Genomic DNA, 15,944 nt, shown 5'->3' with positions numbered 1-15,944 from the left:
CTTTGGGCATAGTCTCCCTGTTTTTCATCAATATCTCGTACACATTGTTTTCAAATCTTAAAAGTTATGATGCAAAAAAAATTACCATTGGTTGCTATTTCTAGCCAACACTCACGTCTGTGAACTATCCCCATTTAACGGACTCCTGCAACGTGACGAGAAATTGATAGAGTAGTGAGGTTTTCACAAAAGGCTTCATCATGTTTTGAACAAGAAAAAAAACGACAATGAGAAATTTCATTTTATTATAAGTGGAAAAAATAAAAATTAATTGACGACATGAAGACGAGGTTAGCTGAACATTCGCTTACATAGATGGTTACAAAACAAACCCCAGTTTTCTCGGTACACTAGCAAACTTATCAAGAACTTCCTCGTCGCTAACTGTGATGTCTCTGTGAATAGAGAGTAATGCGAGACCATTTAGTCTATTCTCAGATGTGCTGTTCCTTAGGTAAGTTTTCAGTCTTCTTAGGCTAGAGAAAGTCCTTTCAACAGTAGCGACTGACACGGGAAGGACAGCTAGTATTTTTAGAAGGATATAAATGTTGGGGAATAGATCTTTGTCACAGTTTTCTAGAGAACTAATCGCCGTTTTTGGCAGAACTTCAGGTCTTTCCTGTTTCCACTTTTCTTGCCACAGCTTAAACTCACTTCGCACAATGTCGTTAAATGACAAATCTGGTTCATATAATTTCAATGCAGCTTCTAATGAAGTGATGTCTGTTCTGATACAAAATTGTGGAAGAATGTTTTGTAAAGATATTATTGTGTCTTTATGAGATTGGAATCTTTCCCTTAACGCTTCACAAAAATCATCCAGGTATGGCACATAAACTGCTCGTCTATAATATTCTTCTTCTGTGGTATAAGGTACATTGTTGCGTGTTGTTTGAAGCCGACAAAATCGTGGAAGCTCCTCTGTGACAAAAAGTTTGGAGGCTATTGTCTTCACCTGTTCATATAATGGTTTGAACGTTTGCTCGGCATTTGATCTCTGTTTTGACAGTAGGTCTAAAACAGTTGTGATGTTGCTTATAGCCTGACTAAGGTCAATGTTTTTTTTCTGAAGGGTCTCAGACAAGCTGTGTGTAGTCGACAGCATCTGGCTCAAAATGAAAAGATTAACAATAAATGGAAAAGTACAAATGGCACGACTTAAAGCAAATGCTTTAGTTGATGAAACACTAGATTCTTCTATCTTATGTAGGGAGAGTATGATAGCTTCTAAAATTTCTTTGAATAGAATAACTGAGTCATGTCTCTCCACCCATCGCGTTTCGCACAATGAAATCAGCTTCTTTCTCTTTTCATCAGGAAAGCGCTCTGAAATCGTGGATTTTAAAATCTCTGTGTTCTTAGCTGATGCATGAAAGAATGCACATATTTCTTTAATGACACCCATGCAGTTTCTAATAGAGGAAATGCTACTTGCATCTGACAAGCACAAGTTGAGTGTATGCGAAGAACAATGTGTATAAAGGGCCAATGGTAGTTTTTCTCTGATAGCAGCTTGAACTCCTCTGAACTTGCCACTCATAGTGGCAGCACCATCGTATCCTTGGCCTCTCAATTTGTTCAAATCAAGACCTAAATTTGACAAGGTCTCTAATACAGTTTTCGCCAAACCTGCACCAGTTACATCATGAACGGGGACAAACGTTAGGAAATCTTCTCTGATTTTGAAAGTTTCTTCATCAACATAGCGAATGCAAAGTGAAAATTGTTCTATTTGGCTTATATCAGTGGTTTCATCCGCTAAAACAGAATAGAAGATAGAATTCCTTACTTTTGCCACAATTTTGGATTGAATCAAAGAACCAAATGTGTTAATGATGTCGTTCTGAATGACAGGGCTTGTGTACATTGTTTTTCCACCAGCACTGATCAATTGGTCCTTAAGAAGATTATCTCCGCTGTTAGCTCGGTATCTCAACAATGATCGGAAATTTCCGTCATTTTCGTCAGGTTCTTCAAGACTCACTCGTCCAGAATCATTATGACCTCTGAGAGCAATCATTTGCCTTCCGCATAACTTAATAGTTTGAATTATAGCAACCAGTTTCTTTCTATTATTCTCAATATCTAATTTTCTTCGAGAATTCACTTGATCAATAACACTTTCACGTTTTTTTTTAATCAAGGATTTTGTGTTTTCAGCAATCAAAATGGATTGCCTATGGTATTTCGAATCTTGATGATTTTTGAACATTTCCCTAGCTTTTTTGAAATTTATGAAAGGCTGGGTCACAAATATTCCCAATGATTGGTGATTTCCTTTCCCTACATGTTCGCTCTGAGAGAAAAACACGCAGTATTTACAAAATGCTCCGCATTTCTCCTCTGAATACGTTAACCACTCAAATTCTTCAAGCCATTTTGCTTGAAAGGATCTCGTGTGGTTTGAAATCGAAGTGGTAGGAAATTTGTAACCAGACTGAGGTTTCCATACATTTTCTAACAATGAAACTTTTTCATCATTTGTTAATGAACAAATATAACTCCTTTGACAGTAATTTCCAATATCGTTTACATTTTTAATAACTTGAAAAATACCTTCCACATCTTGACCAGAGGAGCTCGTTTGAAAGACATCGGCACAAGCAATTTCACTTTGTCCTTCCACGGCAACGCGGGCTTCTAAATTTTCAACTCCAGGTCTACCCACATTTTGTCTTTTCGTGAAAAAATCTTGAATTGAACTTTGTCTCTTCATTGTGATTTTCTTTCACTAGTCAGTTTTCAATTACGACCCGAGAACACTAAAATACTCTTACGACTTATTATATTAGATATTAGAACGCAAACGTGAGATTTAGGTAATCATCAACTACTGTCCTAGCGGCTTCAGCCGTGTCGTGCGTATTACAGATTAGCTTTATTCACGCAAGCGCAGATAGAAAAGAACCGTTCGCGGATTCAAAGACATGATCAGAGCTTCGGAGATTTGTAACTGGTACGCATGTTCCGAATTTTAAGATCTGAGCCTGCGTATAGGTTCCCAACCAGTTTAGAAATCGTCACGCGAACAAACAGTTGTTGTATATTCACATCAGACGCCGTAGCCATGCTTCTCGAGCCTGTTTAATTTATTATAGTAGTTCAGTTTTCTTTATTCATTTCGGGGGGGGCCCGGGCCCCCTGGGCCCCCCCCTATATACGTCACTGCCACCACGTTACGTGGTTTGCGTATTCGATGGCTCGAGATTAGTCAGTTTTGAAAAATTATGTTTGAGGGTGTAAAGCCATAAAAGATCATTATTGTCTGTCGCATTAGTACTCTGAGAGTTGTCGACATCGTTCAATCAAAAAACCGTATCTACACATCCCTAATCCCAACCATCGAGTGTTATTCCCCTCTGTAAGAAACTTCGATGTTCGCGTCCATAGACAAAAATCATAACTATCTCGGTATTTATGGTACCTTCCAGTCGGCGTTGCCAGTAAATCTTCATGACTGTCCGCCATAAACATCTTCATATCAGATAAGCAGGAAGATAAACTACGAGCAACCCCGTATAATTGTGCATCGCATATTCTTCACCATGTCAGAGCGACATTTTAATGCGATTATTATTTATATTCTTGGGCGCAGTGGGTGCCATCTTATCCGATATAGATGAAATGTGTGTGTAAAACCTTAATGACATGTCGGCCGATTCACTGGATGATATATCGTGAAGATCACTCGGATTATATTATGGAGACATAGAAATACCGACGTGGATTGGTTAGTCCGTCTTCTTCATGGTGCAGATCTTCGAAACCGTTGGAGATAGCTCTATGAAAATCCATGCTAAAATCACTCAAACACTTGGTTTTCATCGACCCATTGTTGGGGATGAAAGCTCAGGAAAGTGTAGAAAAGTGCCCATTTTCTATTTTCTCGAGTTGGTCCCCCTAGTTCCTTGGCATTCTATCAGTTGACTGCTTGACGTGTCTCAAGATGAACAAACACGAAATGTTTATTTTCGGCCTGGCTTGTATTTCCTCGACTGGCTGGAAATGACATCAATTGTCCAATAAAAATTCTGCCCACGGTCGTATTTAATAAGCTAATCGAGATAGCATATGATATAATCAAACGGGATTACGTAGTTACTTCAAACTGATCTTGGGATTCTGTTACAAATTACTGTTGACTCTAACGTCTAGACGTGAAGATGCAAGAATATGATCTGATTACAGATCCCAGGGTAACAGCAGTACTCTTATTTAAGGGAGATGGGAGAGAAATTGCAGTTGGAGGGGTTACTCTCTTTCAATGACTACGAGGACTGATAAAATCTGAATAATTCAATATTCATCTTTTATCTCTGGATAAATTATCAATTACTATTTCGCCAATGAAATCTGATTTTCAAAGTTTTCTTCAAGTTTTTCACCAATTCTACTGAGAGGAATTCAGTCTCGGAAAAATCTGTCGTATTGTCCTTAACTTTGAATTTCAAAAGTGAGCTTGTATATACAGGGTGTCAACAGTTGATGTCCAGTGAGGAAATTTCGCAAACTAGGAGAGCTAGAGCAAGCTAGCTCTTTTTCAGAGGAACAAAGAATGGTGAAAATCGTAGCCTCCTACGAACCTTCGTTTTTAAGTTATGAGCATGCAAACATTGAGATTTTGAGAATTTTGAAAAAAGTTGTCATACATTTTTTGTCTTTGAAGTTACAGATTTGTAATAGAGTACTCATTGTGACGAAAATGATGTATTTTTTATGAAATATCTTTGAAACGTCATATTTTGAAACAACCATTTCAACCCATTCCCAAAACAATTATTTTGAGTACTTAAAAATGAAAAATTAAAATGGGTATTTAAAATTTAAAACGTTTTGTTTCTATAGCACAAGTTGGCAACATCGACTGAAATATGCGTTGATAATAAAGAACAACAAATACACTATCTAGATGAGATAGACAAAGATGGCTGTCTATGAAGTCTGCGACGAACAAGGAAGGTCGTAAAATTTTATGGGATTTTTATGGCCGGTTTCTGTTGAAGATCGCCAGTGAGTACGCGCCTTATGATGGCTGCAAATCAACAGCTGTTATTCTATAAACGAGCCATTGTTCTTTTTTGTTTCTAGTAGGCACTGTTGCCAAATCGTAAACTAGAAACGAAACGATTTAAATTAAAAAACCTCATATTTGAAGAATGATTTTGAATAGTTTCCGCGGTACATTTGAAAAATTCATGAATGAAACTCGTAATTATTCAGTTTAAACTTGCTTATGCTGTGATAACCCAAATTGAGGAGAATTCCCCATTTGAGCCTTAAACAGGTCATTTCATACGCAGCATATACTGACAAACGATTTTTTCCAATTCAAAATAAAAAATTTAATAATAGTTTCCACTAAAATAAATAAAAGTTTGGCTAATATTCGAAATCTAAAACAGGAAATTTTTTTGAGTTCGTCAGTGGCTTCTACGTGAAAAAGTGCCTGTAGAAGGTTGAACTGTTAGATCTATAACTTCAAAGACAAAAAAGTTATGAGAAATTTTCGAAATTGCCAAAATCTACGGCTACGGTTTTCATAATTCTTTGTTTCTCTGAAAAAGTGCTCGGAAAGAGTTTATTTCCAGGCTAGGTTTCAGACAAACCGTATATTTGCGCACTATCGTATGTGAAAGCGGAGAAATCTGACGTCTGAACCACAGAGTAGCGAACCAATATGTCAGATAGTCGAATGCGCCATCTCGATTCGGAAATCTCCGTCAATATTTTTGCCCTTTCGAAAATGAGGAAGAGCGCTTTATCAATCATCCTGACAGGATCGTGGCCGACGCGAAATCCTTGATGAAATTTCTCTTTTTACGGACACTCGATCCGCAAAATCGCTACTTACTAAATCATGTTCTAGGCGAGGCACGTCAACCGATAATGCGAGGAATTCTCCTGACAGGCGATGTTGTGTTTTCGAACGGTCGGTCGCGTTTGCGCTTTCACCTCTCCTCCAAAAGTACTCGAAAAGGAATTACGTCGAGTGTGACGACCGGAATATTCATCAGGTTTCCATCGAAATCCAGGAAAGAACGCCTTATCCAAAGTATTGTTCTTTTTGAGGAGAAAAACTTTTTCGTACTCTTCATCGTTACGCCACTGCTCCCATTCTCGAAAAGGAATTACATCGAGTGAGACGACCGGAATATTCATCAAATTTCCATCGAAATTCAGGAAAGAACGCCTTATCCAAAGTATGGTTTTTTTGATGAGAAAAAACTGTTTTGTACTCTTCATAGTTACGCCACTGCTTCCATCCAATCTCTTCCGAATGTGGAGGACGGGCGTCCATAAACTTCCCGCCATATTTGGCTCTGCCGGCTTCTGTTTCTCAACAACGTCCGCACACCGCTGATTTAACCCTCTCCGGCTCGTATCCTTCCATCATCCTTCTCGAATTTATTAATGGAGAACGCTGGAGGAAGACACGCCGGCATCGGCATCTGCCTCATTAATTGAGTTTTATGTCGCGCTCTAATGGAGGCGAAGGTGGATCGTAAAGTAGGCGCCCGAACCGCCTAGCTAGCTAGACCGTCCACTATTTCATTCGCATATAAAGCGTGAGTTACTACTTATTTTACGCCATAAACTGCGTTAATTCGTTGAAATAGTATACGACGCGCTTTGGGTTGACGGTCGACAGGCATTAGGAAACGGTAATGTCTTCATTTCGAGCTATATTTATGGTGATTTGGGTGGAAATGTGGACCGGAGTCGTGGAGGATGGTACGTGGAAGATGTGGTCCGCAGGAAGAGTGCTTGCAGCTTGATAGAGTTCAAGATTTGTGACAAAATTTACTGTAAGCACGAGACGTGGTTGTAGAGATAATATCACTCTTTTAGAATATGTGTCACTTTAAGCTCTACGTTAATTTTTCTGGGATATATGTGTGCCGAACGAAGGGTTTCGCCGAAATGGATGAAGTTCTAAGATTTATTAATAGAAGAGTTACTCTTCCAGAATATGTATCACGTTAACATCTACGATAATTTTCCTGGAAGATATATTACTCGCAATTTGACCTTCGAAAAACTCCCAGAAAGTTGGGTTCAGTTGAAATTTCCTCAAGACCGAACGGTTGTGCCGAGATGGATGAAATTCTTAGATTTATTATTAGAAGAGTTACTCTTCCAGAATATGTATGACGTCTACATCTACGATAATTTTCCTGGAAGATATATTACTCGCAATTTGACCTTCGAAAAACTCCCAGAAAGTTGGGTTCAGTTGAAATTTCCTCAAGACCGAACGGTTGTGCCGAGATGGATGAAATTCTTAGATTTATTATTAGAAGAGTTACTCTTCCAGAATATGTATGACGTCTACATCTACGATAATTTTCCTGGAAGATATATTACTCGCAATTTGACCTTCCAAAAACTCCCAGAAAGTTGGGTTCAGTTGAAATTTCCTCAAGACCGAACGGTTGCGCCGAGATGGATGAAATTCTTAGATTTATTACTAGAAGAGTTACTCTTCCAGAATATGTATGACGTTTACATCTACGATAATTTTCCTGGAAGATATATTACTCGCAATTTGACCTTCCAAAAACTCCCAGAAAGTTGGGTTCAGTTGAAACTTCCTCAAGACCGAACGGTTGCGCCGAGAGGAATGAAATTCTCAGATATCTTACTAGAAGAGTTGCTCTTTTAGAATATGTATCACGTTTTAATATAGGATCATTTTCCTAGGAGAAAAACCACTCGAACGTTGACCTTCCAGAAATTCCCAAAAAGATGGGTCAGTTAAAAGTTCCTCAAGAACGAACAGTTGTGCCGAAATGGATGAAATTCCCAAATTTATTACTAGAAGAGTTTCTCTTTCAGAATATGTATCACATTTGAATCTTCGATTATTTTCCTGGGTAAAAAACTACTCGAACGTTAACCTTCCCAAAATTCCCAAAAAGATGGGGTCAGTTGAAACTTCCTCAAGACCGAGCGGTTGTGCCGAGATGGAGTAAATTCTCAGATTTATTACTAGAAGAGTTGCTCTTTCAAAATCCGTATCACATTTAGATCTTCGTTCATTTTCCTGAGTAAAAAACTACTCGAACGTTGACCTTCCAAAAATTCCCAAAAAGATGGGGTCAGTTGAAACTTCCTCAAGAACGAACGGTTTCGCCGAAATGGATGAAATTCTCAGATTTATTACTAGAAGAGTTGCTCTTTTAAAATCCGTATCACATTTAGATCTTCGTTTATTTTCCTGGGTAAAAAAGTACTCGAACGTTGACCCTCCAAAAATTCCCAAAAAGATGGGGTCAGTTGAATCTTCCTCAAGACCGAACGGTTGCAACGAGATGGATGAAATTCTCAGGTTTATTACTAGAAGAGTTGCTCTTTCAAAATCTGTATCACATTTAGATCTTCGTTTATTTTCCTGGGTAAAAAAGTACTCGAACGTTGACCCTCCAAAAATTCCCAAAAAGATGGGGTCAGTTGAATCTTCCTCAAGACCGAACGGTTGCGCCGAAATGAGTGAAATTCTCAGGTTTATCACTAGAAGAGTTGCTCTTTCAGAATATGTATCACTTTTATCTGTACGATGATTTTTCAGGGATGAAATGACCTGATAATAATCGTAGCCTTACTTACATCGCATCGGTACCATTTCCCGCGAACGGTATACCTTGTACCGTCGTAAATTTTCCCTAGCTTCCGTACTCCCCATAAATCGAGCGCCTGCGTGAGATATCAACCTCCTCTGGAGCGGTTTCCCATTCACGATGGCGCGGCCGCCATTAACATATTAGCTTAAAGTAAATGAGCAATAGATCTGTATGTAATTGCCGGTGTAAATAGCGATCCGGTCGTACGTCGGGGTTAGAAAGTTAACGACATGCAAATAAACTGCATTAATTTATGTACCATTTTCCGTTAGACCTACTTTATAGCTCGGTCGATATTTCGTCTCTGATTGAACGTCTCCCCTGAGGCTTCCGAGACTTGTTCCGATCTGTATTGAACGTTACTTCAGTAAAACGTACGAACGACAAAGCCCCGGTCCAAAACTGCGGACCCTAAGGAACACAAAGAGCCCTTTTGCACCTACCTACCCCCACCACACCGCAAGCAATGATCCTAATTAATCGCCTCACCCAATGAGCCATTTCATGCAATCGTGTAAATTACTAAAAATAATGACAACAATTCGGCAATCCTAAGTTTCCATTTTCATTACCAGGTAAATATCGAAGGAGCTAATATCCTGAACGAAATCACATGGTCGAATCTGGAGATAAGTTTTTTCCCACTGCTTTGCGATAATTCAGCTAACAAACGGTCTAGGGTCGTATTAGGATCTATTTCAGTAATCTTTTTCAACTTTGTCATTTTGAAGGTTTGGTTTAGGTGATTTTTGATGAAACGCTTTATTTTGACCAGTTCTACCTTCTGTTGAAAAAAAAAAGCCTCTTCTTCAAATACACCCTGTATAATTAGAGAAAAAGAAGGGAAGAAAGAGAGTTCTTGCTTGGAGACTGCTCCTTTCACTACTTTAGCTCTAATTCTCTTATCGATTCTAGGTTCGAAAGGAAATTATTAGGTCAGGTAGTTCTAGATGAAGTCTTCGAAATGATATATGTATAATGTGTTTCCGAATTTCCTGAGAACATACGTTCCGAACGACAAGTTTTTTCATTCCATTCTGTATACAACCGTTCTCTTTATGTTTCGCGGCACCCACCAAGATGTCCGATATCTAGCCCTCATTTTTCTCCGCTTAAAAATCTTACGCGAACATTCCTCATGCGACGAGCGCTCGCATAAATCACTGCGCTCACCGAGAGCGGCATGGAACATATATGAAACCTCGCAGCGTATCGCGATTAATACACATTAGCCCGCGAAACCTAGCGACCTTTTCGACCGTATCTCGGTCTGGAAACGGTGACGTACGTCCTGGTCTCGAAGGTTTGCTCGGGGGCATATCCCGACCATGCAGGATCGTCCATCAAAACGTGCTCGCAGGACCTTTGGCAGCAGCGTTGATTTAATGATTCGTCGGTATGATGGATGGAAGCTGCTGCTACCGCCGGAATGAATGGGACGTGCTCCAATTGATGCGTTGTCCGCTCCGGGCGTATTGCGGTTCTAATTGACCGTTAATTTAAATTGATTTCGCTGCACCGAGGATGAACACAGAAGAAGATCATCTGAATTCAATTGTCATTGTAATTGTTATGAGTTACATCGAAGTAGTTGAGGACAACGCAAGCTTTGAACGGTTTTTTGTCGTTAAATTGTTCTATTTTTGTTAAATAATGTTTATTCCATTCATTTTTATGAAAGCACTCGGTTAGCCATGAAATCATTCTCTTAAGTTTTTGTAACTAGGTGAACTCATGAAATGTCGTTAATGTCAACATGACGTTGCCACAATGATGAATAACATTACAAAAATGCAGCAAGTGATTGAAAAGCAGAGAATGCATAGTATCAGGAAGTGCTATTCTTAATTCAGGACCGCTCATTCTAAAATCTATACAGTGCGTGTCAAAATTATGGAACAAATTTATTTTCTCAGAAGCAAAATATTTGGCGACAAAATCCTGAAACAGGTCAATTTTTGTTTCACTTTTACCAAATTTTTATGCATTTTCGAAAGATTTTTGTCGCACCCTGTGTCATCACCATCAACCTTCTAAACAAAACTGTAATGGTCGACTTTCATTCGGTGACAAATTTCATCAGGTACCATCGTCTCAAAGTAAATGGGCCATGAAAAAGTGCACATACTGAAAACCTCTTTGAACAGAAAGATTTAAAAAAAAAATGACCCACTTTCCCTATTCAAAAAATTTTGAGGGTTGATGGGGATGGCACATGGTGCAACAAAAACCCTTCAAAAATGCATAGAAATTTGGTAAAAGTGAAACAAAAATTGACATTTTCAGGATTTTGTTGCCAAAAATTTTTCTTCTGAGAAAATGAATTTATTCCATTATTTTGACGAGCACTCTATATCAGACCATTTTTGGTTTTCTTCTAGCTCTTCTAGAGTTCTCTAGTTCTCAAGATACCTTCAGTAGACAACGAATATTGCCCACCCTGTACATCACCGCCAATTGGACCTCCATGTTCGGAATCGTCCTGCAGTAGTCGGACTTCGGAAATGCATCGCGGTTCGTCGAACTCCTCCTCGCTATCGAAAAAGTCGAGATGTTTACGACTACCGTAAATCCTCTCCGAGAAAGTTTTTCTCAATCCACCCGTCCAGAAATGAAGCGACACGCCCGCCCTCGGTCGCGCATCAAAACATGCAATTAAACGCCCGTTCCTATATTAATTACGACTTCATTTCCGCGTTACCGCGAACGTTGTAATTATCCTGGAACAGAACAACAAAGGACTGAAAAAGCTTACGAGATGAAAGTTGGGCAAAAAGATACGGACGGGTCACGATCTCTTCCGGTACGCGAAATGAATCATTTCTATGCGATGAGGCTGCATAGAAATATAGAAAAACAATGAGGATAGGGGTCCATCGAAAAACATGCAAAGAGCATAGATATAGAGACATGGACTGAGCAATGCCAGCATAAAATTGTCTATTTTATAGAAAGAGACAAATGATCGTCGGGCATTACCTGTCTCTTTCTAGAAAAAGACAACTAGCATGCCCGATGTTCAGTTTCTCTCTGTCACTTTTTTCGACCATATTTCATGCATAGAAAAAAGGGAAGGCACAGTCCATGTCTCTATGTCTATGGCAAAGATTGAGCAGTCATGTGTCATGATTTATATCCATCTCTTCAGCTAGACAATAAAATGTGTTGAGAAAAATTTGCAAGGCTTGAGTCCTTCTATGGCTTTCCTACTTTCGATGGTGAAATACTAAAATTAGGAGCCTGTCTCTACCTTCTGAAAATCTATGGTCAATATATGAAATTTGTGACACTTTTTTCGTGAAGCAAGTTGATTATGTGGTCATTTCCTCTTATAAATACTGCTTTTCTAATTAATTTTCCACTGATTCTTTCCCGTTCGGAAATCAGTGAACATTCTTCACTCCAGCCACTAATAATTCGCATCTTGTTTGTTGCAGGAAACATTCCAGAGAGCACAGGAAGCGCAAGCTGAACACAAGTTTCCGGTGGGTACGATTAAAATGCAATTATGTTACGACCGCTACGAATGGCAAATTATAATGATAGATACGTCGGAATGCCGAAGCATTTGTCGCGGAAAATTGTGATCTGTTATTGCTTTTTTCGCATGTTCTTATTGTCATTTTTGTTTTTTCGAATTTTTGTACTGGTTCAAATGATCTCGTGGTATTGTTAAGCGATGCTTAGGTAATATTGTTGCTTCATTTCATTCTCGAAAATTTAAAAAAATGTGAAATTACTTGAGATATGAGACAAATTTCAACAATTGTAATATTTTTTAACGTTCACTTCCCACACACTTGCAGGGGGTCTTCCTCTCTGTTGCTAGGAATATCTTAAAAATACCTCATTTGACTAGGAGGACCGTTATTAAAATTATTTGGCGTACCGGCAATAACCTATCATCCATTGTTCACCTCAATACCTGAATACCATTAACCTATAAAATCCATCGTGTTCGGGCCGAAGCTCACCTAGAAATTTCGTGATACGCGTATGAGAACAATATAATAAAGGACGCAGAGCTGCAGTCCATAATCAAAGAAGACCATTAGCAATTGAAATGAGGCGAAGATGCGACGGAATCGTGCTAGGAGCGATTTTATTTATAATCTTCTCGTGCGAACCGAAGACAGACGGAATTATTGCCCCATTCATGGTTGTCGGCGCAAGCAGACTACTCGTCTAATATCTCACGGTTCGAATTGAGGTGAAAAAAAAACCTTTCTTCTCGCAAATTTTATTCTTATTATTATATTGAATATTTTTTATGAGAATTTAAAATCGAATTTTTAGGTATAGAAAATGTATATATATTATGTATGTATTTGTTTTCTGAATATTTCGAGCTCACTGATTCCGATTCCAAACCCAAAATTTTTCAGAATAACTTTTTTTCGATGTTATGGCCTTTCAATTCGGCGTGTTATTCATTCTGACACTTGCTGTGAAGTAGTCACTTTCAAAATGTCTCATGTTTTGAGTGAAAAAGCAGAATCGGAATCAGCATGATGGAATTGATTTAAAATCTCAATTTTGAAGAGGTACGACCCTCGAAAAAGTTTTCTCAAATTTGTTTATCTCGATGTACCTGTCACAATGGGAAGGAAAAATGGAAAATCAATGTTTTAGATATGTAATGTATAAGTATATTTGTTTCCTGAGTAGTTCGAGATCGGTGATTTCCATTCTGAAGTAATTTTTCACAAAAAAAAAAATATTTTCTTTGCTATAGTCCTCTCAATTCGTGCCCATTCGAAAGGAAGATTATTTGATTTTGATTCTTTCTTCGTCTACTGTCAAATGTCAAATGATTTGAGGAAAAAATTCAGAATCGGATAGAATTGATTCAAGAACTCAATTTGAATAAGATGCGACAAAAAAAAACTTTGTAAATTTTTTGTGATGTATTTAGGGAATATGTATTTTGTATCAAACTCCAAAAATAGATTTCTTGTATTCAGATATGGGGGGAGTTATATTGGCATTGTCTTTATTTTTAGGTTTCTGATAAATCAGACTTGTTAGGAAAGGCTAATAACATCCATTTCTGTAACTGTATCTGTCCTACTAGTACACCTTGTTTTTCCCTGGCAATTAATAAAGAATTTCAATCATTACTAATTTTTTATTTTTTCGAATAGTCTAAAATTGGACTGAACTTACTTGAGATGATAGTTTCGCAATGCGTCGTCAGAGGGCACTGTGATCGTAGTGCTCAATTACGTTTAAAACGCCACGTGACGGTGCACTGCGGAACTATTTTTCAGAATAGCCAGATGAGGGCACTGCACTGTGCAGTTCTGCACCATTAAAAACAAGAGCACTGCTATTCATACCCGTTGCACGACAGTTCTGAATCGGAACTAGTTCCGCAGTTCGCCGCCAGAGGGCGCTGCGACCACAGTGCAAAAATTGCGTCTACAGCGCCCTCTGGTGGCGCACTGCGGAACTATTTTCTAAAACGCGAAAATCGGGGGCACTGCGGCATTACTCCTCCAAAAACGAGGGCACTGCAGCACTACTCCTCCGAAAACGAGGGCACTGTAATTTGCACTGTAGCACTGTAATGCCGAGCCCGACTAGTAGTTCCGCAGTTCGCCGCCAGGGGGCGCTGCGATCGCGGTTCAAAAATTGCGTTTGCAGCGCCCCCTGGCGGCGAACTGAAGAACTATTTTCTAAAACGGGAAAATCGGGGGCACTGCAGCACTACTCCTCCGAAAACGAGGGCACTGTAATTTGCACTGTAGCACTGTAATGCCGAGCCCGACTAGTAGTTCCGCAGTTCGCCGCCAGGGGGGCGCTGCGATCGCGGTTCAAAAATTGCGTTTGCAGCGCCCCCTGGCGGCGAACTGAAGAACTATTTTCTAAAACGGGAAAATCGGGGGCACTGCAGCACTACTCCTCCGAAAACGAGGGCACTGTAATTTGCACTGTAGCACTGTAATGCCGAGCCCGACTAGTAGTTCCGCAGTTCGCCGCTAGAGGGCGCTAAATTTTTGCACTGCGATCGGAGCGCCCCCTGGCGGCGAACTGCGGAACTACTAGTCGGGCTCGGTATTACAGTGCTACAGTGCAAATTACAGTGCCCTCGTTTTCGGAGGAGTAGTGCTGCAGTGCCCCCGATTTTCCCGTTTTAGAAAATAGTTCTTCAGTTCGCCGCCAGGGGGCGCTGCAAACGCAATTTTTGAACCGCGATCGCAGCGCCCCCTGGCGGCGAACTGCGGAACTACTAGTCGGGCTCGGCATTACAGTGCTACAGTGCAAATTACAGTGCCCTCGTTTTCGGAGGAGTAGTGCTGCAGTGCCCTCGTTTCCGGAGGAGTAGTGCTGCAGTGCCCCCGATTTTCGCGTTTTAGAAAATAGTTCCGCAGTGCGCCACCAGAGGGCGCTGTAGACGCGATTTTTGCACTGTGATCGCAGCGCCCTCTGGCGGCGAACTGCGGAACTATCAAGTCACTGCAGTTCAATTTTTTACGTCGTTGCAGAGCATCAGTGCGGTTATATTGAATGTTCTTTTAAATATAGAACAAAATATTGAACGGCTTTGAATAATAAACAATAGTAATTGTAATTCTTTATTGATTTTTGGAGTAATAAAACAGTCATAAGACAAGAGAAGTTAAAGAATATATACTAACTTCTATACCTGAAGAGTTTGGAATATCGAATCAAAGTATACTGAATTTTTTTTCAAAACAAAACATTTGAACGTTTGAAAGAAATACATATTAGGAATTCAACAACCTTCCTTCGGATGTTCTCGAAAGGGCCATAGCACGAAATTAATTTTTTCTACAAGCGTGCGCGTTCAACTTTTTTCCCGCACGCATTCCAAGTTGCAAAGAGTCACTTTTCCAAAACGTGCGGGAAAAACGCCTGCTATTTCTTTCCCGCACGCATTTGCGTGCGGGAATGGATTAGCAGGGGTTTTTCCCGCACGCAAATATTATAGAGTAAATTAAATTCTATCATGATTCTATGCACAGAACGTCAACGATGAGAAACCCATAGTAATGACATGCAGAATTACGTCTGTCATTGTATATGAATTAATCAAATGAGATATGATCTGTTTCGTGAAATGGATATATTTATATATTTCAAGCGCTTGTAGAAAAAATATTGTTCCTAACTCTTGCGGAAAGTGTCTTGCCCGCACTCAACTGCTTACCCGAACTCTGCTTCGCATCGTTCGGGCAACGGCAGTTTCGTGCGGGCAAGTATCACTTTCCGCACTTGATAGGAAAATAACTATTTTTTTTTTAAATAATTGTTAAATCAGAATCAGCGACCTCGATGTATTCAAATTCAGCGGCAATG

General features: G+C 39.5%; 1 protein-coding gene across 5 annotated transcripts in view; it reads left to right on the top strand.

Moving 5' to 3' along the window:
• The window catches only part of LOC123314236, a 154,856-nt gene that overhangs the window by 95,341 nt on the left and 43,571 nt on the right, over positions 1–15,944 (top strand). For 3 of the 5 annotated variants that reach the window (XM_044899384.1, XM_044899383.1, XM_044899388.1), the window contains one exon: positions 12,059–12,106. The exons of the other annotated variants lie outside the window; for them this stretch is intronic. In XM_044899384.1, coding sequence (XP_044755319.1) covers positions 12,059–12,106 — 48 coding nt within the window. The remainder of the gene's footprint in view (positions 1–12,058; positions 12,107–15,944) is intronic. 5 annotated transcript variants of the gene reach the window in all.

This window comes from Coccinella septempunctata, chromosome 5, assembly GCF_907165205.1.
Source record: "Coccinella septempunctata chromosome 5, icCocSept1.1, whole genome shotgun sequence".
Taxonomy (NCBI): Eukaryota; Metazoa; Arthropoda; class Insecta; order Coleoptera; family Coccinellidae; genus Coccinella; species Coccinella septempunctata.
This window is presented reverse-complemented; position numbering and strand designations above follow the sequence as displayed.